Source organism: Arachis hypogaea, chromosome 13 (genome assembly GCF_003086295.3).
Source record: "Arachis hypogaea cultivar Tifrunner chromosome 13, arahy.Tifrunner.gnm2.J5K5, whole genome shotgun sequence".
Taxonomy (NCBI): Eukaryota; Viridiplantae; Streptophyta; class Magnoliopsida; order Fabales; family Fabaceae; genus Arachis; species Arachis hypogaea.
Window position 1 is genome coordinate 54,233,651 of NC_092048.1, and position 27,687 is coordinate 54,261,337.

At 36.4% G+C, this 27,687-nt stretch overlaps 1 protein-coding gene across 5 annotated transcripts; it reads right to left on the minus strand.

The window, feature by feature from the left end:
- Positions 1 to 3,987: 3,987 nt before the first annotated feature.
- LOC112738378 (pectinesterase inhibitor 3) lies at positions 3,988 to 27,435 on the minus strand. 5 transcript variants are annotated; one of them, XR_011869733.1, is made up of 3 exons: positions 26,370 to 27,435; positions 8,505 to 8,554; positions 4,921 to 5,192 (listed from the first exon to the last, which is right to left on the minus strand). XR_011869733.1 is itself a non-coding variant. In XM_072211975.1 (2 exons), the coding sequence occupies exon 1, from the start codon at positions 27,139 to 27,141 to the stop codon at positions 26,386 to 26,388; it is 756 nt and encodes a 251-aa protein (XP_072068076.1). In that variant the 5' UTR covers positions 27,142 to 27,435; the 3' UTR covers positions 3,988 to 4,602; positions 26,370 to 26,385. The 5 variants fall into 5 exon arrangements, 4 of the variants coding, with proteins under 4 accessions (XP_072068076.1, XP_025644593.1, XP_072068077.1 ...); XM_072211975.1 differs by lacking the exons at positions 4,921 to 5,192; positions 8,505 to 8,554 and adding an exon at positions 3,988 to 4,602; XM_025788808.3 differs by lacking the exon at positions 8,505 to 8,554.
- Positions 27,436 to 27,687: the final 252 nt, after the last annotated feature.

Consider the following 27,687-nt stretch of genomic DNA (forward strand, 5'->3'; position numbering starts at 1 on the left):
CAATATCATCGGGAAACACTTCCGGAAACTCACACACTACCGGAATCTGATCCAACCTTTGATCATCACCCGAAACACCCGCGGTTAACAACAGGATACCCTGACATTCGGTTCCAGAACAGTTCACCATCATTGAATTCAAGTAATAATTATTCACCACAACCGGCCCTTCTGTATCCTCTGGCATAAAGTACACCAACTTGGTAGAACAATCAAGCAGGACATGGTTTTCGGATAACCAGTCCAATCCCAAGATAAGATCAAGACCGATCATCGGTAAGCAGATTAGATTATGGACAAAATCACGCTGCTTGAACCTAAACGAAACTTTCGGGCATCCTAGTCTAGTTACCATAGCTTCATGGGTAGCATTATACACTTTTAAGTCGTAACCTATAACCTAAGGTTACGATCTTCAACCCTAACTCATGGGCTTTCTCAAACGCAACGAATGAATGCGATGCTCCCGAATCAAATAAAGCATTTAAAGTTTGACCAGCCATTTCACAGTTACCTCGAATGAGTGTCTCGGATCCCTCTGCACCCACAGCTGAGGTGGTGAACACCCGACCCGTCTGTTGTGCTTTCCCAGCACCTTGCTTTTGCTTCTCTGGACAACTTGCGGCTTTATGCCCCGCCTTTCCGCAATTGTAGCACAAACCCCATCCGGCCTTGCATGGTACTCCCGGATGGTGACTCCCACACCTAGTACAAGCTTGTTCATTCTGAGGTTGCTTCCCAAACTTCTTCCCTTGGAAATTGTTGTTGTTGTTGGGCCTCCTGAAAGAGCTCCCCCTCTTGAAAGACGGACCTCTAGGTGCAAAGCCCTTCCCTCGGTTCTGTGGAAATGAACCTTTGTGACTCCCTTTCTCAGCGGTTGCCCTTTTCACACACTCCTCAGCAACCCTACACTTGTTCACTAATTCGGAGAAAGTCTTAATCTCCATTGGTCCTACTGAACTGAAGATATCACTCCGGAGTCCTCCTTCATACTTAACACACTTCCATTCCTCATATTCCACCGGAGTCCCTTGGCACATACGAGAGAACCTGAACAGCTCCTCAAACTTGTCAGTATACTCTGATATGGACATAGTACCCTGCTTCAGCTGTAACAATTCAAGTTCCTTAGCCGTCCTAGCAGAAGTCGGAAAGTACTTCTTATAGAACTCTTCTTGAAAGACATTCCAGGTGATATAGTCATCACCCTGCTGCAGAAGACGTCGGATGCCTTGCCACCAATGCGACGCCTCACCGGTGATAGAATAAAGCATATTTCTCCCAAATTCTTCTTCACTCATGATCTTCAAAATCAAGGGATAATTGATACCCAACAGATCCGCTCAAGTGATAATCTGGCATATTTATTTACAAAGTCACTCCCAAAATCCTTCTTTGAAAGATTGGTACATGAGATTGGGATGCGCCGATTTCGGGACATTAAATGATGTCGGCAAGAGGGGGAGACTGTACTCTTTTTTCCTTGGTCAGGTTTTTTCCCATTGGATTTTTCTTGATAAGGTTTTTAATGAGGCAGTCCCTATTACTAAAGGATGTTGTACTCTTTTTCCTTCACTAAAGTTTTTTCCCACTGGGTTTTTCTTTAGTAAGATTTTAACGAGGCAATAATTCTAAATGGTCATCCAAGGAGGAGTGTTGTGATAAGATAGCCTGAGGTGGATGCCCATTTTCCACAAGGCTCATGTTTCCAAAGAGAATCTTATTTAATGTAGTTTGAAAAACTACTATCATATATGCCTATAAATAGAGGCTTATGTCTCTGATGATAACACACAATCAATAAAACAATTCTCTCTCTCTTTTACGTTGCAATACTTCTCTCACTCTCTTTATACTTCTTTATATTATATTTGTTACATCTTTTTTATTTATTTATTTAATTATTTTATAACAGTTTACAATTTACAAAGCCAACTTAGCACTCATTCATCTAATCCAATAGACATGAATTGCAAATATAAGAAATTTCGGAACAAATTCTCTTATAAAAAATTTTACCATACGGATGTAAAGAGGGCCACTAATTTCGAATATTCTCATGGGTGTTTAAAGAACCAGGATTAGGTTTCCTCGCCATATGCGAAGTGCGAACCATCTATTTCGTACATAAGAAAATTTGTGATCCACTCATTTAGACGTATCTTTTTTCCCTAATAATTGTGGCCTCTAACTCACTAAGTAGGACCATGGTCCACTGAGATTATACGGTTGGTTTTGTCTGCGGCCACCAGATGCGGACGTCTTGCGTTGCCCATGCTAAAACTATGTCAAGGGTTAAACCCCTTTTTCATAGTTATTCTATTTATTTATTTGTTTTTTTTTTTTATAATTTTTTAAGATTTAAATTTTCTTTTTAGTAATATTTTAAATCAGTTTTCAAATTTGTATTAGACCTTTTTAGTCTCTAATAAATTTTAACTACCAAATTAATTTTTAACATTTTATTTTATTTTATTACGCAAATCAGTCATACATCAAATTCTGTTAAAAATTTAGGTAAGTTAATATCCACCTATTTAATAAAATAGTCTTTATATATTTTTATATAAAATAGTTTATGTACACTAAAAATAAGTCACCAAATTATTTATTAGATATTATTGTATATTTATACATATTAATTTATATATTTTTATAATTAAATTATTAATTCCAGAATAATCTAATCTGTTATAGTAGAATATCAAACTTGCAATATACGAATAATCAAACTTGTTTACAATAGCATAATAAAAAATTTATGAGATGCCAAATATGTACTTATATACGCATCGGTTAATTAGTAATGGTTTTTTATATATATTTAACATGGTTGATTTTTGAAATTTTCAAATTAATCATTCCAAGTAAATGAACAAATTGTTGTAAAGATTGATTTCTCTATGAAATAAAATTTGAAGGGCCATTTTGGTAAATAAAATTTGTTAAAAATTAAAGTGTTGTCTACAAAAATGTTGTCGGAGACAAATTTAAAGTAAGGTAAATTATTATTTTAGTCTCCTAATATTTAGGTAACTCCTAATTTTAAGCTTTATATATTTCAGATTGAATTTTGGGAATTAGCAATGAGAAATATAATTTAAATTTTTCATTAGTTTTTATCTAATAATTTGCTCAAGTGTTTTAAATTACTAGGGAACCTTTTTTTTCTAAGTTATAAAGCCAAATTGATTAAATTAAGACTTAAGAAGTACTGTATTATATATTTAGTCATAATCTCAGAACGAGCTTTTGAAATGTCAATCTACCTCAAAAATGGAAGACGCATAGATGAAATGAATCTCAAAATGGTGCTATATGCAAAACGGATAGTTTTGGCTCTAAATATTTATGAGTAGTGTAATCAATAAATCAACTATTTGAAATATTTCCCTCCCCACTATATACACAATGTAGTGAAGATAAAGGGATTTTCAACGCTAACATGACTCTCTCATGTTATATATATATATGAGTAAAAGAAACCTTAAAAGAGATAATGAAGTTATGTTAAATTAGATTTTAGATTTTCATTCTTTCACTTTATAATTCTCTTATATTAGAAGAGTACTCTTAGTTATTTGTAATATAGGTTAATACTTGTATATCATACAATAGATTATCAAACACTCTTTGAGAAGTTCAATTCTTGCATTTGGTAATATCTTAAAACTAGATCTCTAATCTTTGTATGTGTATCTTATACACAAACCTCAATGCTTATTGTACCTTCATCCAGTAGTAATCAAACTTAGTCTGAGAAACGTTGAGATAAGAATATTTTAAATTTTAGATTCAATAGTAATTTGGTCATTGCTTAGCCTGAAAAAAAAAAAAAAACTTAGGAAAAAAGTATTTACGGTTCTTATATTCATGGAATCTGTGTCAAGATTTAGCCTAAGAAGATTTGACGAAATCATTTTTTGTTATTATAAGACTATTTTATATCGAAATTGCAACTATGGTTAAAAATTGAATTTAGGCAAGTAACATCTAAACCAGTATATATAATTGAGTATTATATCTTTTCAAGAGTAAATATCCATAGTCGTCTCTGAGATTTGCGTAAATACTCAATGTAATCTTTAAGATCCCGATTTCTCCATTTTAGTCCTCCAGATAGAGCTCCGAGTACTCAAAGTGGTTCCTAGGCATATTTCTGGTGATGAGTCATCACTGGAGCGCTGATGTGGCCTTTGTTTGCCACGCTGGAGGGGTCCAACAGCTATCTGAGCTGGCCAATTTTCAATTTGTACCCACATTGGTCCCTCCTTTTATATTTAACCCTAAATCCCCAAATTTTTGTAAACTTCACCTCTTCTTCTTGTTCATCACACTCTCCTCATTCTTCTATCGGGGGCTATTACTCATGTCGATGATGGGTGGGAGTAGCACTGCAGGTGAAAGCTCTGTTCGTTTCCCTAAGATCAAGAGCCTCAAAAGTACCAATTTGCTCAAGTTTCTTGTCAATTGTAACGTCCACTTTACTAATGTAGAAAGCAGCAGAACTTTAAACCTTGAGAGATCAGTCATCTCAGAAGCTTCAAGACCATCCAAGTAAGCATCGATTACTGTTTCGTCTTGAGCGAGACAAAATATAAGCTGTTAAAAAATACACAAAAATAATGAGCATATTATTGCTTCTGTAAGCCGCAAGGATAAAATTTTGGTGATGTAACACCCTACCATACAGAGTCTTATGCTTAAGTCATAATTCAGAGATGGCAAGGTATTACGACCTCTAAAACAAAAATTTAGTACGTATAGTAGTATGAATAATTGATTATAACTAGGAGCCTTTGTAGAAAAAGGGGTAAACAAAAACCGTAACTCGAACGCGCAACACTCCGATCGATAACGTAACGAGCAAAGGATAAGCTAACGCAAGGTCATATATATAAAGAGTGTCAAAAACGGGAATATCAAGACTCAAAATCCGGCTGCGAAGATAACCGGTCCGAGCATAATAATATATACATATAATAAAATAAGGAAACCCCAAAGGGACACAAATACATACAACCTATTCTCCAAAATCCCCTCTAGAAGGAGTCATCACAGTTTGTATTATTTAATGGAGATAAAAGTATCTAAACAAGATATATAAACCAAAACAGAGTCCCAAGAACAAAGGATCTTCGCTAATCCAGAAGTCTCCAGCATGCCTCAACGAGAAGCCTCGCGTCCTGCATCTGAAAACCACAAAATCCGCATGGGTGAGAACCAGAGGTCCCCAGCACGGTAACAGCTTCCACATATATAATACATAATAATAGAGGAAAGCCAAAGGCAATCCTAGAACTTCCTCCAGATAATATCAAAGCTTATAAACAAGCTAAACCATATAAGGGTATATGACTAAAGATTCTTCAGTCTAACTAATACTTCCCTTTCCAATTCCTTCAAACCTCCCAACCACCAGCAGGAGTATATTATAGCAAACACAGTTATATCAGACAAAGAATATACAAATAGGAGCAGTTAAGACATTTAGACAATTAGCAAGTAATATGCAGTCAAATAGGCAATCTCAAACAATTCACATAGTATGCATATGATGAATGCCTGTCCCTAGTGGCTGATGATATCATCTGTTGGTTATAGAGCCAACCCGACAAGTCCTGGTAGCTAACCATTGGACTGTCCCTCTGTCGCGCATCCCCAACTCGAGTTATACTCGTTATAAACTTGATCATAAACATGATCCATATCCATCACCCTCACTGGTGAATATTTCGGGGGCGAGCTCATCCGGGTCTTTCACAGTGCCCGGCCACACTTACGACATAGGGTCAACAGAGTCTCGAGCCTCCACCTGGAGCACGTGGTGGCTAGCCACTGCTTCCTCCCAGGGATCTCGTGCCTCTGATAGTGGAAGTGCAAATCTCAGTTATCAATAATTCAGCATAAACATGCATGAATTCTCATCCATGGATCAACATCCATATCAGCCATCCGGCTCACGGTTCAGTCCAGAACTAGCCAATATTCATATTATACACAGCCTTTCCGGCTCACGGTTAAATCCATAACCAGCCGTTTCATTAACAATTATAGCCTTTCGGCCCATGGCTTAACAAGCACTTCCACCACCATCCTCCGCATCTCACATAATCATCTTGATCCTCATTGATCATTCATTTTTCCCTTGCTTCACTCGCAAGTTACCTCATTCACTAGCCCCTTTTTAATAGCTAGGCATGTCATAATGATTTAAGACATAAATGGTGAGATCGGAGGCTTAGAAGTATGAGATTTGGCTTTTAAAACTCAAAAATCAACTTTGGGATGAAAACAGGGCCACGCGTACGCGCACTCCACGCGCACGCGTGGATGGCCTCAAAAACTCATCGACGCGCAAGCGTCATGCACGCTAACGCGTGGATTAAAGATTTGCCAATCGACGCGCACGCGCCAACCACGCGTACGCGTGGGTGTTCTCGTGCCCTAGGCACAACACTGGCACAGTTCTGGCATAACTCTCTGGAAAATGGCTGGGCATTGGGTGCAGCACAATCGGCACGCCCGCGCACATCACGCGCACGCGTGGATGGCGCTTTCTGGAAGATCGGCGCGTACGCGCCAGGTGCGCCCACGCGCAAGGGGTCATTCTGCTAAAAATTTTCTAAGTTAAAAGCTGCAGAATTCACAGATTTAAACCCCAATCTTCCAACGGACATAACTTCCTCATTTTAAATCGTTTTTCACCCGTTCTTTGAACGGCATGGACATCCCGGATCCAATTTCATTTCTAAACAGATTTGGTACAAAACGGAGATCTGTAGTCCAAGTTATGTCCCGCCAAAGTGTGCCCAAAAACCATTTTTTCATACAAAACCACAAAGTGCCAATTTCAAAACAAGCCATTTCCAACTCTTTTCAAAACCAATCAAAACATGCCAAGTTCATCCCTTTTCTTTGAAATCAATCAAAATATATCAAATTCAACATCAAGCCTCCTCAACTCACACATTGACACACATTACCACAAATTACCAAAATCACTATCTCATCATTTTACCCCACTTCACCCAAGTGGCTCAAACTCAAACACATTGACATATCATATACTATTCCTCATGCCAATTCTCAACAACACCAATTCCAATAAATTATTATTGTACACAATCAACATCATACTCACCATCAACATGGTTCAACCCACAATTCAACCATAACCAATCATCAAGTATATATCACAACATGCATATTTCTCATACATCATACCACTAAGGCCTTAATAATCATCATCACATATATGACCACATCATATATCTCAATCATTCAACAACATCAACAATTCAATGCCTATCTTAGGGCCTCTAGCCTAAGTATTTCCTACCACATTACATATTAGATACGGGAAACCGAAAACCATACCTTAGCCGATTTTCCCAAGCTCCCCCGGAGCACTTCCAAACCACTTATCCACAAGCTCTCAAGGCCTCAACACCTCCAAGAACAGATTTTTCACCACCAAACCCTTTCCAAGCTTTTCAAAGTCACCAATCAAGCTCCAATATTCACATATACACAACCTAAGCCACAACCATCATACCCATACACAACATCTCAAAACCCAAACATCATAGAACAACAAAATCACACTAGGGTTGAGAATCTTACCACACCCAAGGTCCAAGGAGACAAGATTAACCTTCTCCTTCAAGAGAGTTGGGTCCTATAACATCAAAGAACCCAAAATCTCAACATTTTACCCATGAAACTCGAAAATAAGGGCTGGAATTTCGAACAGAAACACGTGGCTTACCTCAAGATTAGTTGTATGGGTTTTGTAGAGCTCTCCGCGGTGAATGCATGGCCGCAAACGGAGCGGCAATCGGAGCTCTAGATCAAAAGTTATGGTGGTTTGAAGATCAAGTGAGAGAAAGAACTTGAGAGAGTGTTCTTCCTCCCCTCTCTTCAATTTCAGCGTGTTTGAGTGTGTTGTGAGGAGAGAGAGTGCTGAAAACTAGGGTTTTGGTTTAGTTATGTTGGGCCAAGGGCCCACTTTGGGTCCGGTTGGCCCGGTTTGGCCCGTTCGGTCCAATCTTGGTCCGAATTCTATAAAATTGGTACCGAAATTCTCGTCTCAATTTCCTCTATCATATTAAGCCATAAAAATATCATTTTTGGCTTTCTAGAATAAATTCTCATATATGGGTTAATTAGCCGTTAATTAACCGGGTCTTACAGGTGACATCATAATGCGCATAACAACTTGTAGTAACATTTAAACTTATTACACTTTGAATTACGTTTCTAACAGTCAACGAATTTCTGTATCACAAGTCTGAATCTTTTTTCTCAATATAGAAGATCAAAATAATGAGTTCAACAATTTGATTCAATAGAATTTACCCAAAATTTTTTTATCTAGAGTTTATACCTTTGGCTTAATCACAAGAGATAAAGTAGATAAAAAAGTATATCACAACCTACTTCAAATCTATATTCTATGCAAAACATTATGTATTGAAAATCAAGTACATAAGAAAACTTACCTCAACTGTTCACTGTAAGCATTTGATAAAGTTATGGCTCTTTCAAAATTCTGCCAAGTAAGAAGATTGTAAAGGAATTAAATGCAATACACAAAAGAAGTTTGCTGTTAAGATGAAGATGAAGATAAATCATAAAGTACCGCAGGGTTGCTAGTAACACCCCTGATTCCAGCAGCAACGAATGGAGGAAGCAAATCAGAAATTTTGATACAGGGTAAGCAATTTTCTTAACAAAATTAAATTTGATAGCTAAATTAAATTCAAAGCATCTGAAATTTTGTAGTGATCTAGTTGGAACCGGACGAGAATGCCAACCAAGAGCAGAAGATCAGGGCCGCCAGAATAGTGCGGTTGTGAAGGCAATGAAGGTGTCTGAAATTGTTCATAGAAGAAGTTGTATTGTTGGGTCGATGGATAGTCTGTATGAGAAGGTACAAGTGTTAAGCAAAGAATGACGGGGATGTGGGAGATTATGGGCCAAAGCTGTGATCCTTCATTTTACATCGTTTGCCCAGAAAAGGACTTCCCCAGATGTTGAGTTGTATTAGAGAGGCAGGCAGTTTTTTTCCTTCCATATTCTTCAACTTGGGACAATCAGCAATGGCTAAATGTTGGAGGGAGGTGAGGTGAGGTGAGGAGAGTGCGATGAACAAGAAGAAGAGATGAAGTTTACGAGAATTTAGGGATATATGGTTAGATATAAAGGGAGGGACCAATGTGGGTACAAATTGAAAATTGGACCCTCCAGCGTGGCAAACAGAGGCCACGTCAGTGCTCCGGTGATGACTCATCACCAGAAATATGCCCAGGGACCACTTTGAGTACTCAGAACTCTATCTGGAGGACTAAAATGGAAAAATCGGGTTCTTGAGTATTACATTGAGTATTTACACGAATCTCAGGGACGATTATGAGTATTTACTCATCTTTTCAATCATATCTATTTTACCTTTTTTCATTCAAGTTGTTTCAACGCCTTAGAAATTGTTATTCCCAAAGCTAAGTGGACTGACAATCACAAGGCTAAGGTCTAATTGAATTCTAAAGCAAAATACATTATATGATCCACATACTATCAATAAATTTTAGCATGACAAGATCATATCTTATGGTTTTGCACAAGAAATTTGGGACAAATTTAAGATGCTTCATCATAAAGGTACTAAAGAACTCAAAAAAACTAAAATCAATTTCTTGGTTAGCATATATGAATACTTTAAGATGAAAGAAGGAGAAAGCAGATGTGACATGTTAACAAGATTTACGAGTATTATTAACTCAGCGAAAATTAGTAGAGTATTCAATTTGAGTCTTGCTTAAAAAGATTAGTAAAATATTTAAGGTTCTTAGATTGAGTTGTGATTCAATCTGAATTATTTTGTAGTTATAAAAAAATTTATAAAAATAATATCATTTGTACTCTTATTCTAACGGTAAAAAGTCTTGAGTATTTTTGAAAATTAAATGTAGGCATTTGAACCAAATCAGTATATATACGTTAGTGTATATTTCTTCTTAACATTTGACTCTTTATATTTCTTACTTGAAACTTGTTTTAAGTTAATAAGTGTTCAATTATGTTTTATTAGTAAATTCTACAAAATTAGCGAATAATTACTTAATAAATTAAATTTTAATAAAATAAATTAGAAACGTAAATTTTATAGCAAAATGGGATAGAACAAATTAAAATAATAATTTTGACACTAATTTCAAAAAATTTGATCCAAAATTAGGTCGAATGGGCCGAACTGATCGAACTGGGCTCATATTGGGCCCATGGCCCAACCCAATGGCCATTAAAATGAAAAGAGCTGAAGCTCTTATCCCTTCCTCAAAGGAAAGCACGCTGGACTTGGCAAAAAAGGGGGGAGAGTTACGGTGAGAAGAGGAGGAGGAAAACCTAATCACCTCCAATCTTCAATTGCTTATATCTTTCAATCCGAAAGTCTGATTGATGAGCCGTCAGCGGCCACGCATTCGTCTTAGAGTTTTTTAATAACCCATATAACCAAGTTACTGGTAAGCCTCACCTTCATTCCGAGCTGTTCATTCTTTAATTTCGAAATTCTTGGACTTTGGTGTTGAAATTTTGTGTAATTTTAGTGTTTAGGATCAAATTAACTTGGTGGACTTGCCGAGTCTTGTCCCAACTTCCCATTGGTAAGGTGAGAATCTTAGAACTCTAGTTAATTTTCTAATTTTGTGTATTGGGTATTGAATTTGGGTGTATATATGTTCTATATATATATATATTAGGTGTGTATATATATATGTTGGAGCTTGAATTGTAAGCTTTGGAACTTGGTGGAGGTTGAGTGCTTTTGTTGGGTGACTTTGGACCTTTTTGGGTGCCTTGGTGGTGTCTCAAAAATACGTGGAAATCGGTCAAGTTATGATTTAGGTTTCACGTATTTAATATATAATGTTCTGTGAAAATTTAGGTTAGATGACCATAGGATAGGTTGAAATGCATGAGTATGTTAAATGATTAATGTTCATGGTGATATTATTATTATTGGTTGAATAGTTGCTGGATATTGTTGGTTACTATGACATTATGTTGTTGGGTGATGGGTTGATGATTGTGATGTGAATATGTAGAAAAGGGGTGGCGATATATTGATGATTCTGTTGATATTGTCGAGAAATTATGCATATGGTTGTATTTGTTAACTTGTGGTGGTTGTGGTATTGTGATTAGTATGTTGGGGAGATGAATTCTTATGTATGGAATGCTGAGGTTGAGTTGGTTTTAAATGAAAATGGAGGTTTTGAGATTTTGTGAGAAATTGATTTTTGGCTGAACTTCGGTGAGCCATAACTTGGCTTCCGGACCCCCAAATGATTTCAAACTTATTTCAAATGAAAATTGGGTCGATGAAGTTTACGCCGTTCGAAGGACATATGAAAAATGTTTTAAAATGAAAAAGTTATGTGCGTCAGAAGTTTGGGGTTTAAAATGAGCATTCTGCAGGTTTCAAACTTAGTTAAAAATTTTGATAAAACGTACACCCACGCGTACGCGTGGCCGACGCGTACGCATGACCTGGGATTTTTGTGTACGCAAATCTCCCTTATGTGACCAGTTGATTTTGCCTGGTTTGCATGCGTACGCGAGGATGGCTATGCGTACGCGTCTTGGCCCAAATGCGTACCCATGCATATGCGTGGTCCAAAAGCGTATAAAATATCCGTTCATCAGATGCGTGACTCCTGTTTTCAACAAATGAGATTTTTGTGTTTTTAAACATGATTTTTAAACCTCTAAACCTCTATTTTTACTCTTTTAGCCCTAGATCTTAGTAATATGTCTAGTAGTGAGATGGAGCTAGGAATAGGTAGTAACTTAGAGATGAAGAAAGTTTGAGAAGTGGTGTTTTAGGTATGAGGAGGTAAGATACATATGTATATTTATATATATAAACTATTTGAATTATGAAACTGGCTAATGAAAGGAATAAATGTTGCATCTCAGCACTCTTTCTTGAAAGTGCGACCTCAGGAGATGGTGGAAGGTGAGGATCCCCTTCTTTGTTCCTCCTGGTATTGTAAAATCGCCCCCAAGGAGATGGTGGGAGGTTAGGATCCCCTCCTTTGTTCCTCCTGGGCATATGAGAACGTACCTCCTGGATAGACGCAAGGGTTGTGGTTTCACCCCACTTGTCCAGGTTGGTTAGTATAGAGGCTCCTCGAGTAGACGCAAGGGTTGTGGTTTCTCCCCCACTTGCTTCGGGTTATGATAAACTATGCATAAAGATGCAAACATATGTTGTATACAGTGATTTTACAGCCATAATGAAATGATTATCTGAGATACGAGTTTCCCTAGGAAAGTACGTGGCTTGCCACCACGTGTTCCAGGTTGAGACTCGATACTCTGTTGACCCTACGTCGTAAGTGTGACCGGGCACTTAGAAATTCCTGGGAAGGTTAACCCCATTTGAGTAAAGCTATATATATATATTTATGAATTATGAATGAAAGAGAAAAAGCTATGCATAGACTCGTAGGGATGCGCGACGGGGGACAGTCCATGGTTTAGCAAACCGGACTTGTCGAGTTGGCTTGATAACCGACAGATGAGCCTCATCAGGCATAGGACAGGCATGCATCATGTGCATTTTGTTTGCTTTGCTTGCTATGTCTTATTTGGAAATGCCCAATTGAATATATTATGTTAACTGTTATATTTGCTACTTGCACTACTTGTTTCCTATCTATGTTTGCAATTGTCTGTTTGTCTGTCTTTGCAAAATCACCGGAGATGGAGAAACGGAGGAAAGGGAGAAAGGTTTAGAGTTGAGATTAAGTTTAAGCTAGGTTTAGGATTCCCTAGATGACCACCCTTTTTATGGTTTCTGTTTAGTACTTTAAGCTTTATAATCTAAGTGTCGGCGTTCTAGGATTACCTCTGGCATTCCCAAGACCTTATATCTTATATGCGTGGCACCTTTACCATGCTGAGAACCTCCAGGTCTCATTCCATACTCCTTATGTATATATGTTTTACTTTTGCTCCTCATATAGGTTTATAGAGAACTAGGACTATTTTTTATGTATTTTGGGTTATGGATTATTTATATATATGTATGTAACTATTCTCTGGCCAGCCTTAGCTTCGTAGGCTGAGTTCGGAGCTTGATATTTGTATTCTTGACCCTCTATTCCTACTTTCTGTTTAATTATGCCTTTGAACCTTAGTTTCTTTACACACAAGTAATCTCTTTCCTGAGTGTTGCGCTTTTAATTTTGCGATTTTGTTTTACCTATTCTTCAAGACTCCTAGTATACTACATTCCTTCGACTATTATATGCATTTATATTTTTATTTTAGAGGTCGTAGTGCCTCGCCACCTCTGTTTTACATCCTAGGTGTAAAGCTCTGTGTGGTAGGGTGTTACATTATGGTATCAGAGCAGTTCGTTCCTGTAGAGCCTGAGGAACGGACTGACTATGTTTCTGGGCATACTCTAGGTGTCTGTAGATGCTAATTAGGATATCTGATTGATATATATGGCATGAATGTTCATGAGCATGCATTTGGGACTTTGAAATACTAGACTTGCGATATTGAGACTGATCACCTTGATATCACTTGTTTGGTGTGAACAGGAACCAAATGGCGTCTCGTGGGTGCGGTCGTGGGTGTAATCCAGATCGAGAGAGGAGAGGTAATGAGATAACTATACCGGTAGGAAGTTTGACCAATTTCGTAACCGCGATGACAAGTGCTGCTGCTGCCATTGGTGTTGTTGCTGTTGCAACCAGTCGAGTGATGGATAGGATGCAAACGAAAGATAGAATTGGCAACGACGGTGGTAATGAAGAGGAAGGCGGAAATAATTTTCCGAAGGCGATGGTACCAGTGGAAGTTGTGAATCCTCCGGAACTAGTTAACGCGGGTCAAGCAATGGGGTAGAGTTCAAGATAGACTGTGGTGGCAGAAAGTGACTGTCGGGAACCTTTCCTAAAGAAAAAGGGAAAGAAGATTACAGCAAGGAGCCAAAGTTTCAAGAGGGGTCGTTTTGTCACTTTCCGTTCTCAATGCTGGAACAATGACCGAAGGAACGACACCCGTCCAGATCCGAATTCAGAAGGGCAAACTAGTACTCAACTGGAAGACTTAAGGTGCCCAAGATGCAAGAAGTACCATCCAAACAGACTGCAGGGCCGGACTAGGTGTATGTTACAAGTGCAGGAAGCCAGGGCATATAGCTCGAGATTGTCCACACAGGAAACGCTGGGATGCAGTTGAATCTGATTCTCAGACCTGAGGTAATCACGAACTAGCGGTTGAATTTCTAACTTTCTTGCATATCATTAATATGTGATATTCATTCGTAATGCATGACAAGCGTTGATAATCGTAAAGTCCAAGTCGATGATTAGTCGAAAACTATCAGTTGTTGAGACGGAGCAATATTTAGTTAACTTAAAGGAGTGGTTAAACTCTTGAAGGTTAAGGATCAAAGTGACGTAGCGGAAGCAGGTTGGACTATATCTAAGGAATCAGGAGTGTTGAGGGCTACGCGGAGTTATTGTTTGAAATCCAGTGATGGTAAAACTTCGAGGAAGAGGAATAAAGCGAATTCAACCTTTAGTTGTTAATTGTTAAGAGGCGAGTGAAGATGAGACCAAATTTCTACTATGAGAAAGTTTTCCAGACAACTCTTGAAGGTGTACCAAAATTTTCATCTCAGAGAGAAAGTGAGTTTGTGATAGATTTGTGCCGAAAACCGGATAAGTGTTGATTGCACCACAAGCGAAGACACCATTATAACCAGTAGAACTTAGGATTGAGTTGAAGGGAGTACTAGAAGAGGGAATTGTCTGACCAACTATTTCTCAGTGGGAAGCGCCGGTTATGCCGAAGAAGAAGAAAGAGAACGGTAGGAAGCCTTATACAGAGAGAGTGTGCCAACGAATCTTTGCGACTCAATCTAATCTTTCTTTTGAAACCTGCGTTGAAACTCTATCCGGAGTTCTTCTTAAATGACTTGATCATCTTTCCAGTTTTATTCCTTACGCACATGAATTTTGATTCTACCAGGATGAGCCTGAACTTGTCTTGGTATACTCACGTATTCCTTGAATATTGGAAGTTCGCTGTGAGTGGAATTGCTCTTATTCGCAAACCGTGTTCTTCAAAATCAGCTGAGACTTCTTTTACTTTATATGCTCTGTTCTTTCTACCGAAGGTCTTTGTTTTGAATTCTTTTCTTGAGATGCACCTTTGTTCTTCTTCTTGTGCATTCTATTATTTCGGTACAACTCTATTTGACCGTATACAAGATTTCCCTTCTGATTTCTCACGCACACCGTTCGTATTGTTCATTCGTCTTTCAAGCTTAATGTCTTTTTGAAAATCAACTTGAGCATATTTTAGTATCGCGTGTGAATCCTAGGTGTAACCATCAAGGCATTGATTCCTTAAGGAAAAATTCTTGGACACAAAAATGAGCCTGTGACATTATTAGGAATCTTAGAGCCTTAATTTTTGTTGATCGTATTGCTTGTGATTAAGTAGACGCAATAGAATGCACCGTCTATATGGATGCCTGAATGCTAAGAGAGCTTTTGAATCTCAAGAGAAGGATTAATCTCTGTGCCAATAGTCATAATACCCGAACTTAATTAACTATCTTTGAATTATTGCGATGTATTATTAAAGAGGTTTAGGATGCGTGCGAATACAACATCGTGAAGTGGTGACGGACGCCCTGAGCAAGAAGTTTCTGAAGAATTCTTGGATATAAATTTCGGAGGAAAGAATGCTAGGTAAGTTAGAACTCTAAATTGGATATTGAGGGTGTAGCAAAAGGAGTCAAACTAAATTTATTGCAGTCTTAGAATGCGACAAAGACAAGATACAGGAAGCGTAAGAAGGTGATAGAGAGCTACTGAGGATGTCAAAGTCTCGTAAACAAAAGAAAAATCAAGAAGAGATCGAGAGAAACAAAGAATGAGATTGGGAGGAATGAATAAACGGATTCGAAAGTATAAGAAGAGATTAGTATGCCTAATGCAGAAAGTGATAACGTAAACTATTGTCCGAAGCCATCAAGAACGGATTTCGATTCAACCAAGGATTGCTAAAATGTATCCCAATTTTGATAAGACTGAGGGGCCTGAAGTGATGGATAATGTGGTGACGCATGTGAGTGAACATCTGACACGTTCAAAGATAAGCAACGAGTATCAAAAGTCATCCGAAATGTGGTAACCATGGAAGGGTTCACAATGAAAGTACAAAGGGATTGCTAATGATTGTGAAAGGGGTTATTGAGGACCAGGATAGGAAGTAATGCTGTTAGGTGATCGTGGGTCAGTTAATCCAAATCCATTCCACCCATTAAAGCAAACTGTTTATTGGAGATATTAAACGAGACTATACATCAGGAAGTAGATAAGGCTTCACGGTGTGCTAAAAGCCTATGTGCTGATATGAAACTGGAGCATCAGACATCTTAGTATTAGTTCCCGAATTTGATAATCAATACCAATCACATATTTCATGTCTCAGTTTCAAGAATACACTTTTGATGCTAATCACATATTAGAACCTAAACCGGTTAAACTAAGAAAGGACCTAACACTTCAAGTAACTTCAATCAGAATTACTAATATAATACCAATGCTAAGTAGCTACGCAGAGGATGAGTTTTGTTAGTAGAGGATGCTGAGAGTGGAGCTGAAATCGAGGAACACACTTGGAAACTCAAACCAGATATGCGGGAGGACTACCCACACTTCTTTTTAGGTAACTGGATTTGAATTTTGAGGGCAAAATTTTTAATTAGGTGGGTAGGATGTAAACCCGCAAAATTAGCGAATAATTAGTTAATAAATAAAATTTTAATAAAATAAATTAAAAACATAAATTTTATAGCAAAATAGGATAGAGTAAATTAAAATAAGAATTTTGACACTAATTTCAAAGAATTTAACCCAAAATTGGGCCAAATGGGCCGAACTGGTCAAACCGGGCTCATATTGGGCCCATGGCCCAACCTAATGCCCATTAAAATGAAAAGAGCTGAAGCTCTTGTCCCTTCCCTCAAAGGGAAGCACACTGGACTTGGCAAAAAAGGGGGGAGAGTTACAGTGAGAAGAGGAGGAGGAAAACCTAATCACCTCCAATCTTCAATTGCTTATATCTTTCAATCCGGAACTCCGATTGATGAGCCGTCAGCAGCCACGCGTTCATCTTAGAGTTTTCTACCAAACTCATATAATCAAGTTACTATTAAGCCTCACCTTCGTTCCCATCTGTTCATTCTATAATTTCAAAATTCTAGGACTTTGGTGTTGGGATTTTGTGTAATTTCGGTGTTTAGGATCAAATTAACTTGGTAAACTTGCCGAGTCTTGTCCCAACTTTCCATTGATAAGGTGAGAATCTTAGAACTCTAGTTAAATCTCTAATTTTGTGTATTGGGTGTTGAATTTGGGTGTATATGTGTTGTATATATGTATTAGGTGTGTATATGTATATGTTGGAGCTTGAATTGTAAGCTTTGGAGCTTGGTGGAGGTTGAGTGCTTTTGTTGGGTGACTTTGGATCTTTTTGGGTGCCTTGGTGGTGTCTCAAAAATATGTAGAAATCGGCCAAGGTATGGTTTAGGTTTCACGTATTTAATATATAATGTTCTGTGAAAACTTAGGCTAGATGACCATAGGATAGGTTGAAATGCATGAGTATGTTGAATGATTAATGTTCATGGTGATATTGTTATTATTGGTTGAATAGTTTCTGGATGTTGTTGGTTACTCTGAAATTATGTTGTTGGGTGATGGGTTGATGATTGTGATGTGAATATGTACAAAGGGGTGGCCATATATTGATGATTTTGTTGATATTGTCAAGAAATTATGCATATGGTTGTATTTGTTAACTTGTGGTGGTTGTGGTATTGTGATTAGTATGTTGGGAGGTGAGTTCTTATGTATGGAATGCTGAGGTTGAGTTGGTTTTAAATAAAAATGGAGGTTTTGAGATTTTGTGAAAAACTGATTTTTGGCTGAACTTCGGTGAGTCATAACTTGGCTTCCGGACCCCCAAATGATTTCAAACTTATTTCAAATGAAAATTGGATCCGTGAAGTTTACGTCGTTTGAAGAACAAATGAAAAATATTTTAAAATAAAAAAGTTATGCACGTCAGAAGTTTGGGGTTTAAAATGAGCATTCTGCAAGTTTCAAACTTAGTTAAAAATTTTGATAAAACGTACGCGCACGCATACGCATGGCCGACGTGTACGCGTGACCTGGGATTTTTGCATACGCGAATCTCTCTTACGCGACCAGTCGATTCTGCCTGGTTTGCATGCGTATGTGAGGATGGCTATGCGTACGCGTGGTCCACGCGTATGCTGGTGCACGGATTCCCACACTCCGTACAACTGAACCAACAAGTGCACTAGATCGTCCAAGTAATACCTGAGGTCAGTCATGGTCGATCCCACAAGGATTTTCAGCTTGAATCAAGCTGTGGTTATCTTGTAGATCTTAGTCAGGCGGATAGAAAAGTTATTTGTTTGTTTAAAGCGCATAAAAGTAAAATAAATAAAACGTTACTCAGTGATGGTGAATGTAATGATAAGAAGATGGTTAAGGTCTCGGAGATGCTTTATTCTTCTGGATTACTCCGGTTTCACTGTCTACTACAACTATGAATGATTTTTTTTATGGCAGGCTGTATGTGATTTGGTTATGGTTGAATTGGCTTTGGTTTGTGAGTTTTGAGAACTAGGAGTTGGCATAATTTGGTAAAAATACAATTTTAATCAACTTTGGCAGGTTATAACTTGGCTTTTGGAGTTTGAAATTGAGTGAACTTTATTTCAAATTAAAGATGGTTGTGAGAGCTTTAAATCGGTATAAAGATGAGAGAAATTGGAGTTTTGTAGAGAAAGTTATGAACGTCGGAAGTTAGGTATAAAAAAATGAACTCTGTAATGTTACAGAAAACCAGAAATTCTGGTTTGTGTGCCTATGCACAATATCGTATGCATGCACAGACCAGAGTGTGTGTTGAGACTCGTGCATACGCAGGAGGGGGTGTGTACGCATACTATGATGCGTACGCACGATGCCCTATTTTTGTACTAAAATCCTATTTTTAACTGTTTAGCCTTCCCGGCAAGCTTGTAAACCTCTGTGCATTAGGTGAACTAAAAGAGTATTTTCTATTATGAGACCTAATGAATTGATATGAAAGATGATGGTGAATGGTTATGATTATGATCATGAATGAAGTGAAATATGATTGATGGTGAGATTGAAGTGATATGGTGGTATGGAGGGAATGAGCTTAAATTGAAATTGAGAATTATAAAAGTTTGGCCTGTTAGCCTATAAGCGGTTAATTAGAAAAGTGATTTCATGAGATTGAATGGAATGTGCAAAACGATGATTATGAGTATAATATTCCGAGAATGAATGGAATGTGTACAATAGTAACTGTGAATATGATGAAGGTTTCTGGCCTGATGAGGATGGTGGTATAATCCCGCTTGCTCAGTGCGTAAACTATTGTGCAGGGATGGTGGTTTTATCCCGCCTGTAGTGAGGACAGAGGTTCTATCCCGCTCACATACTAATGAATTGTTTAGTAAGGACAGAGGTGTGATCCCGCTTACAGATTGATTTGGGTAGCAAGGACAGATAGTGAGAAACTTTAAAAGCTACAGAATTCAGATTTTTCTACCGAATTTTAAAACACATAACTTTTTTGTTTTAAAATATTTTTTGGCTGTTCTTCAAACGTCTTAAAGCTCCCAGACCCAAATTTTATTTAAATTAAACTTATCAAAAACAAAGGTCCAGAGGTCAAGCTATGCCTCGTCAAAATTTATCGAAACCAAAATTTTGTCAAAACATACAAGGTTCTCTAGTTTTCCAAAATCTCAAACCAAACCAAACCCAAACATACCAATTCCCAATCTTACACTTCATGCACCTTACCAAATCATCTCACATCACTACCAACATATCCAACTCAATTCCAACACCTTTACTATTCACAATCAATCTCTATAATCATCATCATCATTACACAAATCAATTCCAAATCGACTCATTTCTACATATTCCCAACTACAATTTGTAAATCATGTTGCTTGTATGCGAAGTTTGTATTCGTAGGTTTTGATGAATGACAAACCAACAAACGACATGAAAGACAAACCAACAAACAACTTGAATGAATAAGCATGTTGAAAGATCAACCAACATTCAACGTTGAGGAATGAAGAGTTGAAAGCAACACAACAACAACAAGAAACTCAAGTCCACAACATTTGAAGACAAGTATAGTGTCTTAGGACTTAGGTAACTTCTTGTTAAGAACCAATTGCTAAATCTCTCAACACACACTCACAAAATGTTTTGATGCACATCTTGCAATTCGATGCTAGCCAAATGGTTTAAAAACTTGTTTTCAAAGGTACAAAAGCATAGGAATTGACTCCAACAAGTTTGAGATCAATCCTAAGTATTTTGAAGTGATTTTAAGCCATTCTTTAAGGTTTGCATTGATGCACACTCATCTTGCATCGATGCAAAGCATGCGACGACTTGTTGCATCGATGCAAAGATGTTTGCATCGATGCAACCTAGCTGAAAATTCAAATTTCAGCTTCAAAGACACATTTGCATCGATGCAAAGTGTTATGCATCGATGCAAATGATTCAAAAATATAAAAAACGGCTAGTTTTGACAAAACGGCTCCATCCCATTAACTCCCCAACGTTTCTAAGGTTTGGGGAGTCTATAAATAGATGGATTGAAGCCTTATTTCACACACGTGAGTATTTGCAAACTATCTTGTTCATATTCTTTCATTCTACACATTTTTAAGGTGTTATAATACACAATTTGAGAGAGCAATATCAATTGGTTCAATAGTGCTAAAATTGTAATCATACACTCTTCTAGAGAGTACTCATTTCGTCTCAACAATTCTTTGAGAATTGTTTTCTTGTACACTTTGTAAATTGGAGTGTGATCTCCAAGGTTGAGTCAAGAGTTATAAACACTATAGTCGGTGAGGATACCAAAGAAGTATACTAAGTACTCAAGGCAAATCTTAGAGAAGGTATCTCTAAGTGGAGTAGGTTAGTATACGAGTGGTGATCATATACCGTGAGGTGTTAGAAACTAAGGACTCGGATTGTAAAAGGTTTTGCGCGAGCACCTTGAAGCTTGGCAATAGTGGAACTTCTCAATAGCGATTGAGAAAGAAAGTGGACGTAGGACAAGGATTGTGCTGAACCACTCTAAATAGCGTTTGCATCTCTCCAAACTCATCTCTTCAATATTATTGTCTTTTACCTTTGAGCAAATAAATTGTGATCGAAAAGTAGCTTCGTAAGTACTTAAGGAATAGCTTAAGTCCGATTGGTGAAAAGCTTGATCAATTTATTTGAGTTGGTGTCTATTGGAAAGTAAAAGCTCCTTATAAATGCTTAGCAATTGAGTTAAGCTCTTGGAAAAATACTAGTACAATAACACTTTTGTATATTGTCTTTAACTTTCGCAAAAAGATTCATTGTTGTTGCAATACTCAATTCACCCCCCTCTTGAGTAATTGTGCATAGGTTCTACACAATTCCGTCAATGTTCAATCCCACAACACCTAGCCATTATTCATCAATTTCACCATCGTCAAAACCCTTAATTCACATCATTTATCAACAACATTCAATAATCATCATTGGTTACCAACAACATCATTTTACATCATCAATCATTAATATCATCATCAATTAACAATAATCATCAACAACCAATATCAATTCAATCCTATCCTAAGATCCACTAGCCTAAGTTTCATGAAACATTACATATTATCTAAAGAAAACCAAAATCATGCCTTGGCAGATTCCCAAAATGCACAAAACACCAAAAGCAACCCTCCAAGATCAACACTGCTATAGCCGCCGAGGTTCGATCCAAAAGACAAAACCAACTCCAATAATCATAAATTCCAATTCACCATCATGCAATATACCAAAATCAATCCTAGGATTCACAAAAATACTAAACCACAAGGGTTTCGAAGAGACTTACCTTACCCAATGGTATTAGAGAGAAAAATCCAATAATATTCCAATGCTAGATCACCGCTAAACAACCAAAATAAAAAAATCTATTCAAAAACAATACCTAAAAATGCAAAACTATTAGGGCAGGGATCTGGAGTATGGATTTCAAGTTCTTATCTATTTTTTTAGCTAGAAATGACGAGCTCGACAAGAGCTTCGCGTGACTGCAAACAGTACGCAAATCGAAGCACTGTAGCTTAAGTTATGAGCGAAACAAGGTGGAAGTAAATAGTAACAATCCCTTTCTCCTCTCTTCTTGTCTCACCCCCCCCCCTTTCTCTTTTTTGGGTAGAAATGAGCTGAAAGCTCATAAAAAGTGTATATATATGTTGGACCTTGGGCCCAACTTGGGTCCGGTCCAATCTGTTAGTATTTTAAGTTCGTTTGGTCTAATTTCGGGCCAAAACCTTTAAAATTAGTGTCCGGTTTTTAATTCTAAATGTTTTTCTAATTTTTTTCTACTGTTTTATTTTCTCTCACGCAGTACCAGACAGACTTAAGCCGGTACTGCCGGCTAATTTACCGGTACGCATTTTTACGCAATTTTTCGCAAAAAATTATATTTTCCCACTCGAAAAAATTCACTAAATCCAAATCTCACCTTTAAATTTTCTAATTAACATTTCACAATTTTTGAACCTATTTTAAATAATTAAATTATTATTTTATTTTATCTAAGTGGTTAGTTTAATTCCGATTCTTACAAAGGGAGCCTCAAATCAAAGGAAATATCAAAGAAAAGTTGCTAAAACTCCTCTTATTTTCTTTTCAATTCATTTTAAAATATTTGTCATCAAGAGGGAGATTATTGAGTTTGAAGAATTAAAACAATTTAAGATGATGACGAAATATTATTTGGTTAAAATCAAATTGTTTGTATGATTCATTTTGTTTAATGTGCAGAAAAAATTGAAATAAAACTGATCCAAGAATTACTGGACCATATGAAAGAAAGCATATGAAAGAAAGCATTTAGCCCAAGAACATAAACAAGCCCAAACGGTGATCTATATCCAAACTCATTCTCTTGGTGCAAGTTAAAGAAATTGAATTTTATCTCATTTGAACCAATTCACTTCAAACTACTGAAACCAAAAATCTCTCTTCTCTCTCTTCTATTTTCTTTTACATCACAACACACGAACTCTCTGAAGAAAGAAAAAGAAAATTCTAAAGGTAGGGTAAAATCCAAGATAAAAAAAAGGAGGTTTTCAATTTCAAGAAAGAAGAGAAGGTCAAAGATGCTATAGCAAAAAGGCAAAATCAAATCAGAAGGACAATCACAAAAAGCATTTCTACAATTGTGCTTTAGTGAAGCTCGATGAAGAAATCCCATCTTTGCAAGCACAAAAGAAGAAAATTGAAGAAATAAAAAATGATGAAGCTCTGCTGTGAATCAATGCTCAAGAATATGACTAGGAACCAAAGCAAGAATACACGGTTCAAATTCAAGAGGCAAGATGAAAAAGGTTGAAAGAAAAGATTGAAGGTATGGTTGCATGTTTGATTCAGTCACTGCTTCTATGCTCTATCTCCTCTATCACGTCGCTGCCACTACTGATTTTTGGAGAAGAAGTCAAACAAGGTGCTAAAGCAAGTTCTAGATCTAGGAAGCTTCACTCCTCTATTAAATGAGTAAACGGCTAAGGATTGGAACAAGGAGTGAGAGCAATACGTTTGGGTTCCTATAGCTCACTGAGCTATTTATTCTTTTCCTTCATGGTTTTTGTTGAATATTCTATTATTTCAGTCTAGTCTTTTTGTGTTTCAATGGTTAAAAGCAAAATAGTGAGGTTTGTAAGTAAAAGCCATTGCGTGAAAAAAGGCAGAGTTAGACTTGGAGAAAAGAGCCATAAGTTTATTCCAGAAATTCTTTGTAAGTTGGGAATTTCCTTACAAGTTGGGTTAGCACTTTGCTGTTGAAAAGTTAGGGTGAGTTCCTAGTCAAGTTTAGTTTGGGTTAGAAATTGGATTTGTCCTATATAGGATTTGTTAGAATCCTAGGGAGAATTTGTGAATGTAATTCTATTGAAAGATAGTGAAATTTCGTCACTGTTGTGATAGAGACAAGATGTAGCAACATTACACTTAGTAGCTAAACCAGAATACATCTGTGTGTCATTATCTTTTCTGTTCTCTGTTTCTGGTTCTGCATCGTAGAAAACAAAACTGAAGTATCTCTTGATTCTTCTATTTAGTAACACTTCTTCATAATACACCTTGTATATGACTCTGTTTTGGCTCCTACCACATCAAGAGACAAAACCATAGTCTTTTCTGTTTTCTACTCAAAGTATCTCAATTGAACTCAACATAAATAAAAATAAAATAAAAAAGGAGGTCAAGATTTAACTCACTTCTCTTAGCCACTAATAATTATCAGAAAATAATTTTTACTTTAATAATTACCATATATCAATCTATAAAATAATGACCCAACGACTTTTGATTTTTATAACTTTTTATTAATGTATTATATTTTTTTTTAAACTCAATTATAAATAAAAATAAAATAATAAATTAGTTGTCACCTTAGCAAAAGAGTGACATTTAGGTAATTAATTTTAAAAGAATGACATTTTGATAATAAGTTTCGAAAAAAGTACACCCTAGTAAAAAAGCCATTTTTTATAATACTATTTCACACAGATTGTTTTTGTATTATATTGTTTAGTAATATCCTAAATCAATTCTAAAAAAATTTTTAGTCAGATAATTTAGTACTCAACAAATTTTAATAATTAAATTAGTTTCTAATCTTTTATTTTTGTTAGACAAATTAATTTGTATGTTAAATTTTGCTAAACATTTAGACATTATTCTCTAAAATTTTTTAGAATTCTCACATTAATCCTTCTAAACGGATAAATAATTTGATGTAAAGATTAATTTGTCTAATTTAATGTAACTTTAGACACTGATTTAATAATAAAAATTTATTAAAAATTAAATTGTTTGACTAAAAAAATTTTTAAAATTAATTTAAAATATTATTTTATATTTTTATAAATATATTAAAAATTTAATAATATTATTAAAATAAAAATAAACAATATATTATCCAAATTATATCAAATTGTTAACAGAGAACTAATATACTACTTGTTTTAAATTATATATATATAAATAGAGTACAGTAAAACAATTATCTAACTCATATATTTTCTTTTCCTGAATTATACTTTTATTAAATGGTAAAAATAAAGAAATCCTTCCGTATTTTGTGTTTCAATTTCAAATCATGAATTGTAAGTTGTAACACTCCTTATAATTTATTAGGATTATCTATCAGTCCTTTAGATCTGACTGTTTAAGTTTATAGGTTAAATGGATTAACCTGTTTAAACTCATTTTAATTTTGGATTATAATTTTTTAATTCGAACCATTTATAATCAGTCTAATAAGTTAAATAAGTTGAATATTTATTTTTTAATTTTATTTTTTAAAAGATATTTTAATAAAAATATTATTATCTTAAATAAATAATATTTTTTAGTTAACGAATTAAATTTTTGAGTCAAATTGAGACGAATATCAACTAAAAATATAACTTTTTAAAAAATATATAAATAAAATAAACAGAATATTTGTTTAGTTTACAAACTAACCCGTTTAATTCATTATTTTTTTTGGATCAATTAAACTTAATCCAAAATTTAAATAAAATTAATTTTAAAGACAGAATTCATTTGTTTAAATGAGTAGACGGACTAATATATAAGTTTAACCCATTTTAATAGCCTACAAATTATATCACGTGGCCACTGTCATCTCGCTGAGCGGGATAAAGCTGACCCTAGACAGTTTCTCACAAACAGCAAAAAGTGATATGCATCACATTCGAGTTAATCTTAAAATTGTCCCACATACTTGAATTACACTTAAATTTTACCCATATAAAAATTAATTTCTAAATACTTTATTCTATTATAATCTTGAAATCGAGTAATTAAAATAATAGTATATGTCAACAATTATATTTTACAACTATATCCAATAATACACTAAAACTGAAGTAAATAGTTTATTTTTCAAAAATATTCAATACACTCATCCATTAACTCTTTTTAGTATACTTGTTTGGATATAATTATTGAGAAATATCAAATAATCAATATTTTACTTTTATTTATATTTAAATCCATACTAACTAATTTTTCGATTTTTGTAGAAGAAGTGTTAATCCTCTTACATTTTACATAATTATTGGATGTACTTGTCAACATTTCATTTTTTAAATAAAAAAAAGTTACCCATTCATTCTTCTAGTTAAGCACAAGCAGGATGCTCAACGCAGTCATTGAAATGGGTGCCACGTGGCGAAGAACGATGCTTATTAGGCTTCCCGGGCCAAGTTTCACCAACAAGGTTAATCATGTACAAAGCATTGCTCGTGACCCTTGCCACGTCAGTCACCCTCCGCTTCACGCTCCTCCTCAGCTTCTTGTCACGGTCGTTGCCTCCACTGCCTCTATCGCCGCCGTTGCTTACGTCTCCAAAGCCATCGAGGCATGAGTCGCCGTTACTGAGGGCAGCACTCACCCAAGTCTGTGCGTTACTCATCTGCCACCGAAACGTCGCCGTTTCGAGGTGCTGGAGCTCCTCAAGGCTCCTCTTCAGCTCGTCAACCGAGTCCGCCATCTGCTCGATGCAGTCACTCAGCGCCGCTCGCTGCCTCTTGGACTTCGAGCTCAATGGGCCTGTATTTGGGCCTGGGCCTGGGCCTACCAGTGGTGATTGGAGAGTCTTGAGGTGTCTGCAGGCTCGTCGGGCGTGGGCCAGGCTCACCCTGAGAGCGGCCCGGGCCACGTCTAAGGGGGAGTTGGCAGGCCCAGCGTAGTTTGAGAGTGTTCTGAGGCAGATGCTCGGGTACCTTGTGTGAACGCATGATGAACGGACCAGGGCTTGCGCGTTGTTGCTGCGGTTGTTTTTTGACGGTGGTGATGCGGTGGAGAAGACGAAAAATGTTGGGGATGAGAACAACAGCAGGAAAGTGAAAATAGTGCGCCTGAGTTGTGTCTGCATTTTTTCTCCCTCTGTTTTTGGTTGTAGATCTGAAAGAAGAAAAAGAAGCTGTGAAGTGTGTGTGGGAAGAACTACGAAGTGAAAGAGAAGTGAGTTGTGTTGTGTGAGTGAAAGTGAACTACTACACTGGTGGGGATTTATTTAGTGCAATAAATGAAAATGGTTGTTTAATGTAGTTGTTATGGTAGGGGCAATGTGAGTAGGTTTTTAGGGTTGCTTCTGTATAGTAGCCTTCAGCCTAGGACTAGTAGGGCAAGTTTAGGGATGTGGACCAACGTAGTAAACATAACACTTTCCACCAAGTATGGAGATTGAACTTTGCTCAAGATAACTACTTCCTCAAATTTTTGTTTGCTAGTGTGTTAAGATAATATATTACTTCCATCTCTAACTATATAAATTTTTGTTTAAGATTTTATCCAAATCATTCAATTTTCCTTTTTTTTTTTATATGTTTAGAAAGGGCTCAATTTTTTCGAAATGAAGCCTGTATGTGAGTTTTGCATGGATATGGAGTTAAGGTGGGTTAGACATGTATGTGGGGCA